The sequence below is a fragment of the Elgaria multicarinata genome, chromosome 8, assembly GCF_023053635.1.
Source record: "Elgaria multicarinata webbii isolate HBS135686 ecotype San Diego chromosome 8, rElgMul1.1.pri, whole genome shotgun sequence".
In the NCBI taxonomy this organism is placed as follows: Eukaryota; Metazoa; Chordata; class Lepidosauria; order Squamata; family Anguidae; genus Elgaria; species Elgaria multicarinata.
This window is the reverse complement of record NC_086178.1, coordinates 27,576,643-27,596,964: the sequence shown is the minus strand read 5'-3', so window position 1 is coordinate 27,596,964 and position 20,322 is coordinate 27,576,643. Positions and strand designations below refer to the sequence as shown.

General features: G+C 40.4%; 1 protein-coding gene across 1 annotated transcript in view; it reads left to right on the top strand.

The window, feature by feature from the left end:
• Positions 1 to 20,322, top strand: part of SMC4 (structural maintenance of chromosomes 4) — a 50,602-nt gene that overhangs the window by 22,847 nt on the left and 7,433 nt on the right. The window contains exons 11-18 of the mRNA XM_063132030.1: positions 6,030 to 6,215; positions 7,800 to 7,961; positions 9,166 to 9,391; positions 9,478 to 9,557; positions 14,481 to 14,633; positions 16,848 to 16,974; positions 17,740 to 17,929; positions 18,998 to 19,142. Of these exons, the coding sequence (XP_062988100.1) occupies positions 6,030 to 6,215; positions 7,800 to 7,961; positions 9,166 to 9,391; positions 9,478 to 9,557; positions 14,481 to 14,633; positions 16,848 to 16,974; positions 17,740 to 17,929; positions 18,998 to 19,142 (1,269 nt within the window). The remainder of the gene's footprint in view (positions 1 to 6,029; positions 6,216 to 7,799; positions 7,962 to 9,165; positions 9,392 to 9,477; positions 9,558 to 14,480; positions 14,634 to 16,847; positions 16,975 to 17,739; positions 17,930 to 18,997; positions 19,143 to 20,322) is intronic.

The following is a 20,322-nucleotide window of genomic DNA, read 5'->3' as shown; positions in this document are numbered from 1 at the left end:
TGGGAGGGTGCTGTTGCACCATATCCTGCTTGATCATCCCTGGCCAATGGCTGGTTGGTCACTGTGTGAACAGAGTGCTGGATTAGATGGGCCCTTGGTCTGATCCAGCATGGCTCTTCTTACGTTCTTATTCTTAATTAAATGAGATTTAGGCCATAGCTAGACCTAAGGTTTATCCCGGGATTGTCCAGGGGTCAAACCTGTTCATCTAGGTGACACAGGGGATCCAGTGCTCAGGCAGGGGCGAACCCTGGATGATCCCAGGATAAACCTTAGGTCTAGCTGTGGCCTTAGTGGTGTGTAGGCTATTAAGTAAAAGTATAGTATTAGATGTTGGCCCTTTGGAGTCTAAACCTCTGAAAGTGGCAAATGGTAAGAGTTAAGTTAGAAAATAAGAGTTTTAGACATCAGAAAAAGGTATAGTCATTGTAGGAATGGAGCCAAGTTTGTATAATAATCAGTAATATACCCATTTTTAAAATCTAAAGCCTGCGCTATAAACTCCTTAATCAGAATATTTTATATAGCCAAGGAAATCCAGGATATTAACTAGCACATTACAAGAAGAGGTTGGTATACAGATTTCCTGGATTATCCTGGTCAGATGAATAAATGATATACAAGACTTTTGTGATTATATTACCCAATTACAAATTACCTTTTTTCAAAAATCCTTCCATATAGACTCTGAGAAGACAGTATCCCACATTCCAGCCAGCCTCATTTCAAAAGGCAATGGGATGTGGAGCAAAGCCTTTAGCAAACACAGAGGATTGGAAGGTTCATTTGGGATGAGGTGGTCCTTCAAATATCCTGGACCCCTGCCATCTAGGTAATAACTGGCAACTTAAATTATGCCCAAACATGAACTTGGAACCAGTAGAGTTAGAATAAACTCCTGTGGTCCATTGCATTTTGCACCCGATAAATGCATCCCCATGTGGAATTATTTGTAGTAATCAAATATGGTTGTGACCTGCACATGGATACATTAGCCTTACCTAATCCAGGAAAGGGTGCATTTGATGCGCAGAAAAAAACGCTCCCAGCCACAGCAACCACCTGAGCCTCCAGGAGCAGGCAGATTTCTTAATGGGTAGTTGTAATGAACAAGGTGGGAGGCACTTGCATGTTACTTACACATAAGTAGCCATCACTGCTTGAGAGTTATGGGAATTCATCTGAGAGAAAGGAAATAAGTCCTCTGTACTGTCCACAGAAGGACCCAATCCATGCCTTTTCTTTAACTCCTTAAAAGCACTGATCCTCATGCTAGGCACATACTTCATCAACTTAAAGCTTCTAATTCAATGACTGAGGGATAGCCACATTAGTCGGTTATAGCAAAAACAAATCTTGTGGCACCTTAAAAACGAACAAATACATCTGATGATGCGGACAGTATTCATGAGATCTTACGCTAGAATAAATACATTTGTTATCTTTAAGATGCCACAACAGTCTTTGTTGTATTTTCTTCTAATTCAGGTTTTTTTTTTCTTTTAATTTAAAGTGGGACATGCAGGATACTTCTAATATCTAAATTAGATCAAAGGTCTCTGATAAAGGCAGTCCCTGATAAAGGCAGTCCTTTCCAACCAGATCCAGTTGTTTCCGTTCTTTTCCCCTCAATTTCCACTAGCTGAGTTGGAATAGAAACAAGTGACAAAGGGGTGGAAGGCACTTTTCTATGAAAACGTGGTCCTGCTGACTTGGCATGGGGTGAACTAGAAGTGGGGCATTCCCATGAGTCTTGGGAAGACTTTAAATCTTGGGGGGGGGGCACTCAGTTGGGCGATTTTGAGCACTTTCCCCATTCACTATCACCAAGTTAGCCAAGCAGACCCAGGGATTAAAGTGCCATCTCAAACCTTTTTGGATCCCATCCTTCTAGAGCACACACACACCCCGAGTGTCCATCACCCTGTTTTCATGCCACCCTTTTTCTGCTCCAAAGAGAGTAACTGCTTCTAGTTTGACAGAATAGAAGTGGTTACAGCGGTCTCAGGCACCCTTAAAAACAGTTGTTGGGGACTCAGCAAGTGGGGATTCCTAGCAGGGCATCCCCAAGCTTCAGAGCAATGCATTGAACTGTATGGATGCCCTTGCTAGGGGTGTGTGTGATCTACACCCCATTTCCCCACCTGTCAGCTGCAAGGCTGTCAGGTCAGCCGTGCAGCCTTGACTGTTCGCTTGTATGTTTAACATACAAGGGAGCAGCCAAGGTAAGCTCCAGTTGTGCAAGTGTACAACAGCAAATAGTTGAATAAAAAATTCTAAAAAAATAAAGGGTCAGTTTGCACGCATAATTTTTGCCAGATTTGGTGTCGTCATTTGCTTCCACTACAGGAGATCATGTTCCGAATTTTTAAAAGCAAAGTCTTTATTGGGAACAGTCTAGATCACCATTTTATGAATGGGAGAGATGTTCAACATGGGACACGGACTCAGGGGACTCGGGAACCATGTTAATTACTGTAATAAGCTATACGGCCAATACCATCCTGTTGGGGAGAAAGTTGATTCTGTCATCTATTGGCTACGGTTTCAAGGCCTCTGGATAAACCACGTGAACCTTGGTCTTTGGCACCATTCTTACTGCCCATTTAGCAGCCACCACCAGCTCAGCAGCAGGATGATCAACCAGGTTTACTGCCTGTTCAGCAGCCATAGGCAATTCAACAATACAGTGTAGTGCCAACCTCACTGCAACCACAAACTGCAATTACAGATTATTCTGCCAGCTACCCAGCCTCGATCTGCATTCTCATTTAGTGTGCAGCTTGATACCAAGGGTGCACAATCGCGCCCTGCTGAGCATTTGCCACATCCAGGCCCTTGGAGAGAGTCTCCCATGTCGACAGCTGAAGGTTAACAATTGGACACTATGTCCCAATTGTCTTGCCCTCTTTCTTTCTCCTCGCCGGACACAATCATTGGCTCCAATGAAGCTATATCTCTGTTGGAGGAACTAGAGCAATTCTCCAACCAAATCTTAAGTATGGCACAGGCTTTGCGCCTGGAGATTCAAGTGGTAATTTCTACCCTGTCTTTGATGTGATAAATGCAGAATCATTTAGACCAATAGCTATTCTGTTACCTGCATTAGAGGAAACTATTAAGCAGTCTAGGAAAGCCCCCTCCACAATGCCACCAACATCCAAGCACTTGGAGGGTATGTACCGCTTGTAAGAGACTAATGACAACCTTTTTAAGCATCCTGCCCCAAATTGGATGGTTGTTGAAGTTGTGTAGGGCAAGGCCCATAGGACACACTCCTCTCCAACTGACGAGGGCACACACCTTGATTTTCTTGGAATGAGACTGTACTCGGCAGCAATGGGCTTCAAAGTCTCTTTACCCAGGCAGTGATGTCGAGTTACCAGCTCCTACTATGGGACAAATCAAATAAATAAAAGTTGGTCATCTCCCTGAGCACCTTCTGGATGACAAGAAGGAGCTGGGTCACCTCTTCCAATTGGAGGCTCTGAAGCTGTCCAGACGATAAATGAATACATTGTGCCACCAAGTCAATTGCTACTCGAAGGTGCTAGTTGCTTCCATATCCTTATGTCGCCATTCCTGGTTGAAGTGTTCCAGTCACCAACAGGAAACCAGGAACCACACTGAGAACTTGACCTTTGATGGGCAGGGCTATCTTAATACAAAGACTGACAATGCTTGATTCAGTACAGAGGGTCCATACCATGGCTCATGATGTGGAATTTATGGTCCAACAACTTCCAAGACACCAAAGTTAGTTTCAGTCATTGGCCACTCAGTACCAACCTAATCAGCTACAATATAAACAACAACAGTCGCAGACAGGACAGTCAGTTATCACAAGAAACCAGGAATAAGATGCCATCCTTTGTCACCTAATGACTCAAACATCCAAACTAGAATACTCCTGTCCGCTTACCATCCAGCTTGCTGCAACATCATATTGGATTCATGAGTTTTTGCTGTAGTCCGGAGGGGCTACCAGATCAAGTTTGATACCATGGTGGTGACCGCTTCGTCCCCAGTTTTCCATACCAAAGTTCAAACCCTCCTGGAGAAGGGGCAATCAAACCTGTCCCACAAACACAACTTCGGGACAGTTTTTACTCAAGGTAGTTCACTGTCCTGAAGAAGGCTGGAGGATTTTGGCCATTTATGCACTTTCACTATCTAAACCGATTCATAAAAGAGAGGCGGGTAAGAAATAAATAAAATTATTATCATCATCATCATCCAAGAACTCCCGCATGGTTTCTCTGGTGTCTATCCTATCACTCTCTCTCCCTCTCTCCCTCACCCACCCACCCCGGGTCTCTCTTGTGGAGATTGGTTCACCTTGATCAACCTCAAAGACTTCTACTTCCATATCATCATAGAGATTCACATCAAAAGTACATCTGCTTTGCCATCAGTACTGACGTCTACCCTGAAGTTATTCACCAAATGTATAGCAGTGGTCTGCTCCCATCTGCAACTGAAGAGTGTAGAGGTTGATTCTTACATAGACAATTGGCTGTTGGTGGCATCAACAGAAAGCCAACTTTTTTGATCAATACAGGTGACCTGCAGTCGCCATCAGGAGCTGGGACTCCACATAAATGCAGAGAAATCATATATTGTACAGGCACAGCAGATCCAATTAACTGGGACAGTGTTAGGCTCCCAACTGGACATTGCAGTCGGTTGTGTATGAGGCAACTCCAAAACTTGTTCATATGCAACTGAGATGCCAATTGGGGCACCCACCAAACCAGGTTCTGTCTACTGCAGGTCATCAGAGACTCTGATGGTGGTTGGTACCAAGCAATCTAACCCAGGACCACTGCCAGGATCTCATAGTCCATGGACTTTGGGTGGTCAACGAGGCCACACAGCATATCAAATTACTGGAGTTGCAGGCAGTGGACAAGGGACTTCGTGTGTTCGAACAGGACAGACTGCTGCAGATCTCTTTGGACAACATGACTGTTGTTGCATATTTGAATAGCCATGGAGGTGCCAGGTCACTCTGACACTCCAGATCTTCAAGTGGTGCAAGTCAAGTAGAACTTGTGACCAGCTCAGCCAGACTATGCTGATCTTCCACAAGTGAGAGCTGGGCAAAATTGTTTTGATCAGTCTCTTCCAGCGAGGCGGGTGGCGGGCACCAGAAGTCAACCTTTTTGCCATGCCAGAGAATGCAGTTTGTCCAACCTTCTGCAGCAGAGCGGGCCAAGGTCTAGGATCAACAGGCAATGCTTTTGTTTTTCAGTGGACAGGACACTATTCTACCTGTTTTTCCCCTTTCTATTGACTCAGGCAAAGATTGCAAGTGAGAGCACAGAAGGCACCTCATAATGCTGTGGTAGCCTCACCAGGTTTGGTTCACCCCTCTAGTAAAGGTAGCAAGGTGTCAGTACTGGTAGCTTCCATCATGTCTGTTGTAAGTTAGCTTGCTACTCGTCCATATGTGTGATGCATAGAGACCACGAAGAAGAAAGACAGGTTGCTACCTGTATGTGTAGTTCTTTGCGTGTTTATCTATGCATTCACACAGTCCACCCTCTTTGGTGTCATATTCGAGTTCAATGTTGCCTACCGTAGGTATTGTTTTGTAATTTTCTGTTTCTAGGCTGCAAAATCAGTTTCAAGGAACTGAGGGAATAAGCAAGAACCTGCTAGGGACACATGCACTGGAAGGCTGGGGATGGGTTCCCACCAAAATTCCTCAGCTATAGAAGCTTCCTGACTCCAGGCTTTGCACAGGTGCAGAGCCCATATGTGTGAATGCATAGACAACCACTTGAAGGTCTATAGTTACAGGTAGCCACCTGCCTTTTTCATCAGATTTCACACTTTTGTTAATTGTGGTGATTGCAGCAGTTTAAATAGGTTGGACTCTAACGTCCCACACTGGAGCTTTTCCATTTTTTTAAATCTAAAGATAAATGTTTTCAAACTTTTCATTTTGTTTAAGCAAATAAGTATTACAAGTGATACAAGGTGAACAATGTTCAAAACAAAAGGATTTGATCTCTTTTTTTAAGAAAGAGAATGAACTTAACAAACTTGTAAAAGAGGAAGCAGACATCAAAAATTATGTTCGAGACCTACGTCAGAAAGTAGAAGAAGCAAGAAGCTCATTATCAATAAATAAAAGCAGAGGAAAAGTTCTTGAAGCTTTAATACAGCAGAAGAAATCTGGAAACATTTCTGGAATATATGGAAGACTGGTGAGTTTTTAGTTTCCTTGCCATTTCCTTATTTTCTCAACTCACCTCCTTTTGTTGGGTAGACATTCAGAGAAGACCTATGTGTTGGGTGAGAAAATATTTGGCAGGGGGAAGTGTCACTCTTGTTGGTGGAGCTGGATCCTTCAGTCAATCCCACCTTTTGAGAGGAAGACAGCACAATCCTCGCACTGAGATAAATGTTTATTTCTAAATGAAGGGAAAGGTTATAACGCTAGAAATAAATGCTTTCACTAAATAGAAGGGAAAGAGTATGAATAAAGTTCTGTGGTTAAAAAAAAGAAAAGAGCCCACTGTGAAGACAGAGGGCAGAATCCAATACTGCCACTGTGCCACCAGTTCCACGAGCAGAGCCAACCCCAGAAATGAGCAGAAACACTAGTTTCCAGAATGGGACAGATCAGTGGAGCTCCCTTCTGCAAACTCCACTGACGTGCCCCATTCTAAAAGCCAAGTTTTTCAACTTGTTTCCAATAGCTTCAGAGACAGTGTCTCATTGCACTACTGGTAGGTCCCACTAGTGCGGGGGAAACATTGAATATTGTTTAATCTTGTTCAAAGGTAAATCAGGCTTTAAAGCTGTTTTTTAGCTGAAGATCTCAATATTGGACTATTCAGTTATAGGCATCTGTCTTGTATCCAGCTCTGCAGTCATATGCCTAGTCACCTTTCCGTTGAAAGTTGTAGTTGGCCAGCATTCTAGGGTCTTGTAAACAATCGACTGATGGTCTTTGGGCAATCACCTAGAAACAGATTCTCTTACTGGTGATCCTCCCATTGTTGGACTGGCACATGAAGCTCCGGTTTTAGATGTTCTTTTGTACTTGTAGCAGCACCTTTTCTTGAGAGTCTTAAAGAAAAATGCTAAAATACTTGGCAGCAGCATTTCTGTTTGCAATCAAAATCCCTTTATTTCCATTCATCCACATGTTGAGATTCCTGCGCCCCCCCCCAAAAAGTATCGTTTCCCTCTGTGGTGATCTCCCTGCCCCCCAGTCTGGATGCTGAGCATAGCTATGAATGCTCTTGCCAAAGTGCCCTTTGAGGCTGTCATGAATTTAATCCAAAGTTAGCTGCTTCGAAAAGCAAGAGTTCAAGGCAGGTATGTGTGAACCTGGGTCTTTTCATTTTGAGGATCCCCTCCATTTTACATGATCCTTTGATCCAGTCTGTCCTCTCATCTTAGTTAACACCTCTTTCTGAGGGTTCTTGGAGAGAGTTCTGTCCCAAATCAATCCACTCTTGGGAGAGTGTATGTTGAAAAGGCATTGCTTCGATGTGGAAAGAGCATTGAAATGGTAACTGAAGCAATTCTTAAAAGTCCAGGACAGATAAAATTCTGTTCATATCTGCTGCAGAATCAGCTATGCTTAAGCCATTTCAGTAGGTGTACCTAACTCAGTTTTGGGCTGCGGCTTCTTTCTTCCGATTTCCTAATATTACACAGGTGTCTTTAATAGTGAATTTTAGATGCAAAGAGTCTGACTGCATTAAAATGTTTCCATGGTACATTGCTATTGCTATGTATGTGCTATATGGTTTTTTGTTATTTGTTTTTGCTGATAGGGTGACTTAGGAGCTATAGATGAAAAGTATGATGTTGCAATTTCATCATCATGTGGAGCATTAGATCACATAGTTGTCGATACCATTGATACAGCTCAAGTATGCGTTAATTTCTTGAAGAAACAAAACATTGGAGTAGCAACTTTTATAGGACTTGACAAGGTTTGTATTAGTTTTAGCAAATTAATGAATATTTTTTAAGTTGGAGAAATCTCAAAATGTGTAAATGAATTAAATTACTACTGTATCCAGATTGTGTTGATGTTACAACGTCTTTCCAAAATAACTTATGGAGATAGTACAATCATTGTATAGGTGTATTGTATTTCCATTAATTTTAGTAACGTTTTAATACCACTGGTATAGCATTTTTCTTGTATGTACAGTAATATTGTATAAACAGTTTTAGCTGACAAAATACATTGGCCTGTTTCAGACAACACGCTAAACCATGCTGCTTAACCATTAACCATTTTGTGGTTAAGCAGCATGGTTTAGCATGTTGTCTGAAACAGGCCATTGATGTAGCTATGGGGAAAGTGTTTCTATTTGAATAGAAAGCTATATTAAAGAAGTTACTTAAAGAGCAATCCTATACCCACCACACAGTGTCCAGGGGAGTATAGAATAATTCAGTTTCCTGGCTCCGAGCTCAGACACAGGAAAATGCGCTCCCCCTTGTGCTTGCAAAACAGAGCACAGAGATGGGGGAAGGGAGCATGGCTGGGGAGGGAGGAGACCAGGGCGGCTGCCTTACACTCTTTCCTATGGCCACCTCAGCCTTTTTCCCTCCCCCTCCGAGGCACCACTGCTAGATGGGCAAAATTGACCCTTGAGCAGAAATGCAGGGCAGCTGGAGTGCGGAGCTGCCGTTCTACTCCCACCCTACGTTGGATACTTGTTAGCATCTGAGTTCAGAAGCTGGTGACTCTCTGGATTGGATTGTTCCCTTAATCTCTAATGCTAATGGACTGCATCTTATTACAATCTATGTAAATAGTTTTACTAGCATTGTTCATCATCTTATGAATATTAAAAAATTCTGTTTTTATCTCAGAAGGCCAATTATGTAATCAAAGCAGATTCAGGCTGACAGTCATCTTGTTTGTTCATCCACATAAAGGAAAGCTATGTCAGGCTGCAATCCTAAACAAACTTATTAGGGAACAAGCCTCAATGGATACAGTGAGACTTTCTTCCAAGTGTACATGCATAAGATTGCACTGCAAGAAAGTATTTCAAAACTTATTTGTACTGCAAATAAAAGCCTACAAAAGTGAAATTTAGATATATGGATCAAACGCCTGTGCAATTATTACTAATCGTTAATGTGACTTCTTTTGTGGTGATTTTCATCCTCCTCTAGATGGCAGTATGGGAGAAAAGCATGGGCAAAATCCAGACTCCAGAAAACACTCCTCGCCTGTTTGACATGGTAAAAGTTAAAGATGAGAAGGTTCGCCAAGCCTTTTATTTTGCGTTACGTGATACTTTGGTAGCAAATAACCTGGATCAAGCCACCCGAGTTGCATTCCAAAAAGACAAGAGATGGAGAGTCGTAACTTTGCAAGGACAAATTATTGAACAGTCAGGTATTTTTAAAATACAAAATTGCATTTAAAAACTGAATCTGAATGTGAAATTAGCAGTTCTGATCTGTTTTTTGATCATCCCATAGGGACAATGACTGGAGGTGGTGGAAAAGTAATGAAGGGCAGAATGGGATCCTCTGCTGTAGTTGAAACATCAGAAGATGAGGTTGGTACACTTGGGGGACTTTTGGCTGAAAAGTGAATGAATTCTTTAAATAATTGCATAATTGGAATTCTGGGGGGAAATCCTCAATGTTAAAATATTCTTTTTCAGAAACATTGAACTAAAAAAATATAAAACATGACTTCTTGGGCTTCAGTTTTAAGCACATTATGGCATTACATTGAATGCTAGGGGTCTTCGTTCTGAGTATGTATGCATAGGGTTTTACTATTAGTCTGTGTACAGCCAGATAGGAATTAACTTGTGATACTTATATTGATGTGATGCTGAGACACTGCAGTACCCCAACTTGTCAGTGAGAAATAATCACCACACCATGGACATCTTGGAGTTAAATATTTGCAAGTTTAATATTCTCACATTTTGGGCTCTGTCAGATGTCCTGTGTTTCCTAGTATCCATAAAATAGAGTTGGTTTCCTACTGGCTGTGTGCAGACATTTAATAACCTTAGTTTATTGTTAGAAGAATTAGCTTTGGCTCTCAGACTTTTTCCTTGTCTGGAATAGCCCAGATCAGTACTGATTTTTTTTTTTAACTAACTGTAGTTTGCCATCTCATCTGAACCCAGACAAACTGTTTAGCCTAAACAATGGTTTGCTAAATTAAGCCAACTTCAATTCTGTATGTCTGAAGCTCGCTTGTTTCAATAAACAATAGTTGAGATTAATCACAGCTCAGGGTGATTATATAAAATTAACTTGGGCTTATAATGGTGGAATCCTTGGATTTACCTACATGATTGTCTCCATGTAAGAAAAACAATGTATGTGAAGAGGTTCTAAGTAACTTTGCTATATTTAGAGCAGCATTTCTCAGTTTGGTATGAGGCATCCAACAATGGATTAATTCCCACTATTTTCCAGGAAGGCAGGGATCAATAACAATGATGATGTGACATAGATTTTTGTCATGGTGTTGCTAGATTCCACCCAGTTGTTTCCCCTGCTACTCAGCTCCTTGGGTTTACCTCTCTCAGCTAAATCTCTCCCTTAGGGTGAATCAGCAAAGAGGGTGCTGGCTTTTATCCCTAGCATCCCCACTTTCATGCCAAAACAAGACTCCATCTTGGGATGTGGATATTCAGTGTATTACCATTTCTGACCATCAGATGGCAATGCCTGCCAAAGATCTAGGGCCTAACATTTCTCAAACTGCTAAAAAGGTTAGAGATACCAGTGTATTACATCATTTATTTATTTGTTTATTTATTATTTAAGGTATTTCTTCCCTGCTTTAATTTAAATTTAATCAAAAGCCTGGATAAACAAAGAGGTCTTTAGCTAGCACTGAAAGCTTGTAAGACATGATGCCATCCATATATGAGAGGGAGGTAGTTCCACAGTCAAAGCGCCTGTATCGAGAATATTCTCTATCAAGTTGCTGTATATCAACTCCAAGCACATGCAGCACTGTCAAGAGGGTATCCCCATTCGAACTTAATAGCCGGGCAGCTACATAAGGGAGAAGGCGTTCCATCAGGTAACTGGGTCCTAAGCCTTGTAGGGCTTTAGATAAGCACCTTGATCTTGACCTGGCAGCTTATTGGTAGCAAGTGCAACTCTTTCAGAACGTGTAATATGTTCCCAGTGGCCTGTCTCACTTAACAGCCTAGCTGCAGTTTCTGGGACAACGTGAATTGCAGTAGTCATTCTTGAGTTTACCAGTGCATGGATCACTGTGGACAAGCTATCCCTCTCTAGGAACTGTAGTAGCTAGCATACCAGCTGAAGTTAGAAAGGGGCACCCCTTGCTGTGGAGATCACTTGTACCTCCCTAGACAATTATGAATCTAGAGCACACCCAAGTTCCAAACTTGATCCTTCAGAGGAAATGTAACCCCATCCAGAGCAGACAGCTTCCCTAATTCCTGGATACAGGAATCACCTATCTACAGTGCCTCCATCTCGTCATTATATCACCCTCAGCTTATTTTCATTAAATTTCATCTGTTACATTTCTATACTAGTATAAAAATCATTTACATACAAAGATATTAACAGACCACACAAACACACACATTTGTATATCTCTAAGCAATTTTAAATGATCAACAGTAAGAAAAGTCCAGGACCTGATTAACACCTTATCATATGCCGTCAAAAGCCTGAGACTAGGGGAAGGTCTTAATTGGTGCCGAAACAATAACAATGTTGGCGCCAAGTGGGGAACCTGTTCTTTCAGAGTGAGTGCAACTCCATCCAGAACAGGTTGAGCACCCGCTATCCAGTCAGAAGAACCACCAATAACAGCATCTCAGTCTTGTCTAAATTGAGTTTCCGTTTATTAGCCTCTGTTTACTAGCCCATTGCTGCAACCCGGCACCCCTTTAGCATATCCACAGCCTCACCTGATGAAGTTAAGGAGAAATAGAGCTGTGTGTCATCAGCATATTAATGACAACACACTCCAAAACTAGTCTTAAAAAGCACCCTGGATATTTTGGGGGACTGCGATGTGCCTAAACTTCATATCGCAACTCACTCACCTAGGTACCCATCTAGATCCGCAGACATTTCCACTAACACACCCCACAGAGAAATATGTAGGGCTGCTACATAAACCACATGCAGCACCTTCATTTAATCCTACAGACTGGATACCTTTGTCTCTGTTGTGGCAGCCTTTGGAAGAAGCATACTACAGCACATTCTTCCTCATAATTTCAACCACTGTTATCTTTCATAGATAGAAATGGTAAGATAAAACATATCCCATTGTTTGATATATGCTTACATCAAACTGAGAAGATACATTGATACATTTACTGTGAAGGTTCCTTCAGATTGGTGACAGAGGCATCCAACCACATCCTAATCAATCAGTGGTTGACTCACATACTGCATTGCTTATGAGTACAGATATGCTGGTGCTGTCCTCTGTACCATAGTTATCACACATATGTGATACCTACAGATTGTGGAATGGCCTGCCGGAGGAGATTCGTCAACTTGACAGTCTTTTAGAGTTTACAAAAGCAATAAAGAGCAGTACAAGAGCAGTACAACAATGGAATCAGTTACCTAGGGAGGTTGTGGGCTCTCCCACATTAGAGGCCTTCAAGAGGCAGCTGGACAACCATCTGTCAGGGATGCTTTAGGGTGGATTCCTGCATCGAGCAGGGGGTTGGACTCGATGACCTTGTAGGCCCCTTCCAACTCTGCTATTCTATGATTCTAAAGACAGATCTATTCAGGCAGGCCTATCCAGTGAAATTTTAGAATGTTTTAAGGATGTTTTAAAGATGTTTTAATCATATGTGGTATGTTTTTAATCACTTTTTAACGTGTATTTTATATCATGTTTTTATACTGGTTGTTTTATACTTTGAATGGTTTTAGTTTTTGTGAACCGCCCACGGAGCTTTGGCTGTTGGGCGGTATAAAAACGCAATAAATAAATATGGGCTCTGTGCTTGCACAGAGCCTAACTTTGGGAAACTTCCATAGCTGAGGATCGTTTTGGTGGGAATTTTCCCCCACCATCCTACTGTGCATGCTGTATCAGGTTCCCACTCTCTCTTCAGTTCTCTTTTGACTGCTACACTTAGTGCGTCATCAGGAACTTCGCTCTTTAAGAACTGCATTTTTTTCAAGTCATTGGCTGACATTGTCTTTGATTTTTTCCCCCTTTTGTTCTCAGATTGTATTCTGTCTCATGCTCAGCCACAGAAAGGAACTGGGCAGAGTCTAGCAGCACTAAGGCTAGTGATGAAAAATTAAGGTCATATAATCCCAGTCTCCGTAGCCAGTAGGGGAAATTTAACCCATTGTTGGATGCCTCCATGACACCAAACTAGAAGAGTGGAGCCAAAATACCCAAAATGCTAATATATTTGAGCTTAAAGCTCTGATTGCCAGCAACTAAGCCTTAGGAGAGACATTTCAACTTTTTAGAAAGGGAGAAAAACATGCAAAGCCAGGAAACGACCAAATGATTGGCAGTTGTGGAACGGGGTGGGGCCGTCTGGGGAACCTGGAGGGGTGGATTTTGTCCATAGGCCTAAGGTTCTGCACACCTGCTCTGTGGATAGGTGCTTTGGACTGATAAGCTTTTAATAAATTTATTGTGGTCTGCAGTTTGGGAGTTACCCATTAAAGAGCTTTATGGAGTTCACATCCATAATTGTTTTGAGTAACCCACATTCTCAATTTGAGTCATAATTGCACTTCTTTCCTTCTTAACACCCTGTGGGAATGTTCACAGGCTTTACAAATGATGCAACAGTATCTTATTACTTGGTTCTCCTTTCTTGTTGTTTTTGCATGGTGGGAGAAAGGGGTCCCCAAATTATGTCTGGACTTAGTAACCAAAAATTATTTCCATTAGACAGCAAGAATACAGTAAAGGTGCTTCTGTATACAGTAAAAGTGTTCCCACCTCAGCCCATCAGAAAGGTGAAAGGGAAGAAAACTTTGCAAATGCCATTTTGAACTGGGGAACACAGACTCCCAAAAATCTGTTACTGGTTTTTCTGGCAGCTGGATTTAGCTGTTGAAATTCAGTAATCCTTTCACAAAATATTCAAACTGTTAGCCTTGGCTCTTCAAAAATTGGATTCTTTGGTCTACTGCTATTAGTACTTTAACTATAATCTTCAAGAGTGTTATGCTTCCTTAAAAACACTATATTTTAGATTGGTGTTCTCTCTAGTTTCCAAACCTTCTCTAGTTCTTTTGCTCCTAAACTTTTTTTTTTTTTTGCTACCTCTGACAACACATTTTCTCCTCATGTTTCTCACCTTGTACTTGTTCTGGCTGTTTCAAAAATACTTGCCTTTCATCTCATTCACTAAAAATAGCTTAATCAATACAAACACTAAAGTATTGAACTGCATTGGTTTCTTGATATGCAAGTTATCTAGGTGGTGTCAACATTTTAACATTTTATACTTTTGGTTTTGCAGGTAAATGAAATGGAATCTCACCTGCAAAAGAATTCCCAAAAAGCAATGCAATATCAAGAACAGAAAGTGCAGCTTGAGGAAATGATAACAAAATTGCGCCAGAGTGTCAGAGAAATGAAAAACACATTAGAAAAGTACAGTGCAAGTATTCAGGTAATCAGCAACTTCAGCTGAGAGTGCTCACTCTTAACGTAGCCAGACACAGGTTTTTCAGACATACTGAAACATTAAATTGCCATTCCTACTTAAATATACTAGTACCGATTTCAATTCCCATGTTGCCAAAATAGCGTCATCCATGCATAAGGAGGAGGTATCCAAATCTCTCTTGGAGTACTTTCAAGTATTTGTATATAGGCGGGAGGGTGCTGTTGCACTCGTGTCCTCCTTGTGGGTTCCTGGTCGACAGTTGGTTGGCCACTGTGTGAGCAGAATGCTAGACGAGATGGACACTTGCTCTCATCCAGCATTATTATTGTGATGATGTTTTCTGCTGTGCTGGTCTATGACTGAAATAAACAAACAAACAAACAAAACACTTCTTATGTTGATTGTAATTCTGAAAAATGCAAAACATTTTTATAATTCTGATGTTGTTTATAAAAAACAATAAAATTGACATTTCTGAACTGGCATATAATTAAAAAGTTACAGCTGGGGTCAACCACCACCCTGTGAGCAGGCGAAAAGTGCCTCTATATATGGATGATTATTTCCTTCTGATAACAGCACCTTGCACATCATGAAGTTTTGCTCAGTAGGGCAGAGGACTCTTGAGAGGGCTGCTGCTGAAAGGAGGGAACTTGTATGAATTTCACACTGTTCATGGTTAGAGATGTGAAGACCTGGAAAAATTCGGGGAAACCCTTTTTTCCCCCAAAGCCTTTTTTTATTTTTTCCACCTGAAAATTTGGGGGGGAAATGAAGAAAAATAGTTTATGGAATGTTTTATTTTTGCATGATGAATAAAATGTTTAAGACAAGGTGTTCATATGTTTACTTCTCCAAATGATTTCTAAAATCTATTTATTTATTTATTTATTTTTATTTATTTATTACATTTTTATACCGCCCAATAGCCGAAGCTCTCTGGGCGGTTCACAAAAATTAAAACCACAGTAAAACACCCAACAGGTTAAAACACAATTACGAAATACAGTATAAAAAGCGCAACCAGGATAAAACCACACAGCAAAGTTGATATAAGATTAAAATACAGAGTTAAAACAGTAAAATTTAAATTTAAGTTAAAATTAAGTGTTAAAAGGTCTTCAGCTGGCGATGAAAGCAATACAGTGTAGGCACCAGGCGGACCTCTCTGGGGAGCTCGTTCCACAACCGGGGTGCCACAGCGGAGAAAGCCCTCCTCCTAGTAGCCACCTGCCTCACTTCCTTTGGCAGGGGCTCACGGAGAAATTAAAACCATTCATAATATAAAACAACAGTATAAAACCATAATATAAAATACAATAAAAAAGCTCAACCAGATAAAAACAGCATCAATGCAAAATTACAAATTTAAAACACCATGTTAAAATGTATTTATAGATTGTTAAAATGTTGGGAGAATAAAAAGGTCTTCACCTGGCGTCTAAAAGCATATAATGTAGGTGCCAAGCGAACTTCCTTTCTGCCTCTAGGGGGCACTGCCATTGAAACAGACTGATAGTGATAGTGATAGCTATCGCTCAGAAAATGAGTCTGATTGAATTTCATGCATATTCACTGAATCTTGGTCCCCCCTTTTTCTCAGTTCTTTTTATGGGAATGTGTGCTTTATGTCTGCTTGACACTGTGGAGGACTAGCGGAGATGTAAATATTTTTCTTTGTTACTAACGTTGATGGTTTCTTCTGGGTTTTTTAAAATTGTTTTTTGCCTGCTCCTCATAAACTGACAAAACCAGAGGGTTTCCTTACAGTTCAGGGGTTTCTTACAGTTCATGAGCTTGTAGCTCCATTTGTTTTTTTTTAAAAAAAGTAAAATTTTTAAGTAAATTCAATTTGTAATAATTGTTTGAATACACTGTACTTTTAATATACCAAATGTAATAATTTTATGTGAAACCAACTTGTAAATAATTACATTTTATGCTCCTAAAGTAACAAAGTGGCTTTCAATCTGTAAAAAGTGCTAATCTTGCATTTTTTTCCCCATTTCCCCCAAAATTTCAGATTTCCCCCCAGAAAAAAATGGGAAACACCCATTCCCCCCCCCCCCCAATCCCATGGCTTCAAAATTACAGAAGTTTTACATATCTACTATGGTGCTTTGGTTGCTGCTCACGGTTTCTTTTTTCAGAATGGCAATTGGGCTAAACAAATCTGATTTTGTGTAAACAACTAACAGGCCTGTTTGTATTCTTTAGAGTTTATCGGAGCAGGAAGCTCACTTAAAAGTCCAGGTTAAAGAACTTGAAGCAAATGTCATTGCTTCTGCTCCAGATAAAATCAAGCAAAAAGAAATGGAGAAAAAATGTAATACTTTAAAAGAAGGTAAGGAGACTTTTCAGTGAAATATAATTGAGGATGGATTCACAATTAATGTTTATAAGTCCACAAATTACAAAATGCAGAAGTAGCTTGTTCCATTTTCAGATGAAAGCAATTAAGGCCATCCTTGCTACCTTGAATCAGGGTTCTGAATGTTTCCGTTCGTTTACTTTACTTGATCTTTGCCTTTCCAGAAGGTTCTAGGAATCTGATTGCCATATTGGGCACATAGGTGCTCCTTCAAGTGGTCATCTCTGCATTCATGCAATCTGCCTTCCATCCCTAGCTCAGTTTCTTGGCCATTGCATTGGTATTCAGAGCTGATTATGTAGGCGAGAGCTTTATCCTAGACATGCACACAGGGTAGTGTGGGGCTTTCTGCTTTCAGGCTTCTCAGCTCTACAACGTTCTGCATAGGCACACAACCCATATGTGTGAATGCATGGATGACCTCTTGAAGAAGCACAGTTACAGGTAAGCAACCTGTTCTTAAAGTCTACTGGATTTCTGTTAATAAGTCATAACTTTCAGTTTAAACAGCTTAATTTTTAATAGCTATACTTAATTTTCTCTTCAGGGAAAGTATTTGATCCATGAAGCAGTTGAAGTAGTACAATCAGAACATTGCTTAATAGTAAATTCTGTAAACATGTAAAAAATGTGTTTGCATAAGGCTTGTCATACTTTGAGCAACTTGTATATGTTAAGCATTTATATTCTATTTAGTACTAAAATATTGATAATTTTCTTAAAATTTCTGTTTGACAGAATATGACAGGGTTGCTGCGAAAGCTAGTAAATTGGAAGCAGAAGTTAAAAGACTACATAATCTCATAATTGAAATCAATAATAGTAAACTTAAAGCACACCAAGACAATCTTGAGAAGATAAACAAGGAAATAGATCAGTGTGCTTCTGCTATTACTAAAGCTCAGGTGGCAATCAAGACAGCAGATAGGTATGATTTTATATTCTTTATGTGCCAATATTATAGAAATATCAACATTATACTTCATTTCATTATGGGCTTAAAGCAGTTAAAAATCTGTAAGGTAATGCTTCTAACCATACTAATTTTAATGAAGCCTTCTGTTATCAAGAATCAAAATTCTGTGTGTATTAGATTGTATGCTGTTTGGTGCATTGCCATAGAAATAGGGTGACAGGAAAACCTTGGAGAGAAAGTGTTATGGATGTTAAGGTAGAGAATATTGAGTAGGAATAGAGAGCCATGGAATAGAGAGCATTAAGGAATATGGCTAAATATGTGAAAAACATAAGACTCCGCTCGCATGTAACAAACTCTGGGTTGTTTAAACCGAATAGCAAACCATGGGTTAAAACTCTAGGCTGTTTCTCCTTCAACAACTCAGAGTTCCAGTTTCACGCATCAGAGTTTTGTAACTCAGAAAAGTAGCAGTCATGATGCAGCATGCTTGTTCACTCTTGCACAGACCCAACAGTCTGAGCCAGGCCTTTGAGGTGTAATTCAGGTCTTCTCCAGAAAGTGTACATATTTCCGGTTGATGTTTTCTGAAAGTGAAATTGTTAGGACTGTGTTCATGTGTGGATTTTTTTCAAAATGAAAGTGTAGGTTATTCAGATTACCAAAATATGTGCCAGGTACCCAATTAATAATGCAGAAACATTTGTGACTATTTTGCATGTTATATCTTGCTTTTCATCCAAGATCAGCTTACAGTTAATATCCATACAATGATTCAATATAGCTAGGAATATGTTGATGAGATAGGACAGTCTCTTCTGGTCCCATGGAGTTGGCATTATACTACAGGCTCTTTCCACAAAACGAAAGTCACAGATGAAGCTGCAGATGGACTCAGTGGATGGCAACTGTTAAAGATGCCAACCCACAGAAGCAGAATGTCCTAAATATGACCAAGTAGCACATGGAAATTGTTCGCACATATCATCAGTTGTTTCTAGAGTGTGATTTATGTTCCAAGTTCTTAAAGTCTAGATGTACCTAGAGAAGAGGTTTCATATCTACTTTTATCATGTATAGAAAACTGAAAAAATCGGAGGATGCTGTTCTTCGTACTGAAAAAGAAATTGAAGAGAATAAAAAGAACATACGAGACTTAACTGAACAGCTGAGTACACTAGAAGAAAGAGCTGCTGAAGTTATAAATGACAGCAAAAATGCTGAAGTACGTATGATACTACCTTATATTCTTCTGATAAAGTGTGGCTTAAAAGAATCAAAACTATAAAAATGCTAGAAGTGCTTATGCTGTAGAAGTAGTGTTTTTTGGAAGTACCAATGAATTCTCTGGTAAATCTTCCAACACTAACAAAAATTCTAATTGACAGAAGGATATAAGGTGCAGTTAACTCCATTTAAGCCATATTAATGCTGTGCTTGTGCAGTATAAAATAATGTTCTGTTCCACTCCTCTGTAGCCTTTTCTATTAACTCTTGAAAGCATACTGATTATTCCTGGGTTATTATTATTATTCCTGGGTTACGCTCATAGTCATTCTATAGTTATCACTATGGGACAGAATAAAATGATGAAGGAATCTCAGTAGGATTGACAAAAAAGCCCACTGTCAATTATTCCAAGTTCATCACTTCCCTGCTTACTTGGAGTAGGTAGTAGTTGTTTCTGAGCAAGCCGCTAAGTGCTAGAACATGAAGAGCAGGTACAATTTGCCATAGGTGGAATGCTGTATGTGTTTCAGCATTATACAGCAGACAGAAACATTGTAAGAAAAATGTTGGTTTCTCAGAGCCATTCTCCAGCCTTCAGTGGACTTCCAATCCTTTGCAGTCTGGAGGCCCACATGCTCTAGTGCTGCCCAACACAGAGCAGCACAAAAGAGGCCCATCTCACCCTCTGTCTGATCACCTAGTGCTGTGCAAAAACATTTTTCTTCTTCATGGTCTTTGTGCATCACACATATGGGCTCTGCACTGGCACGGAGATCTGTACAGAAAACTTTAGTGAAGAATTTAGGGTGGAAACCCTCCCCCACTGTCCCTGATTCAGAGAAAAAGAAAGCGAACAAGGCAGTGTCAGAACTGGCTACAGACCCGACACTGCAATCAGTAGTGATTGTATCGTTGGCCAGAATAGCCCCTCCACTGATGCTCGATTAGCCAATACCACTTAAAGCTCAACTTACAGAACCTGCTACAGGGACCAAACCTGTGCAGAATCTTGTACCAATTACATCTATGACAGAAGGTGAGATTAGAGAGGTATTTCTGTCCTGGCATTTACTTCGAAGGCCAATTGATCACTGGGAAAGATTTCCCTATCTCCAGGATCACCAATCTTCCAAGAGGATATCTAGATTCTATGTTTATTTGTTTACTTACAATAT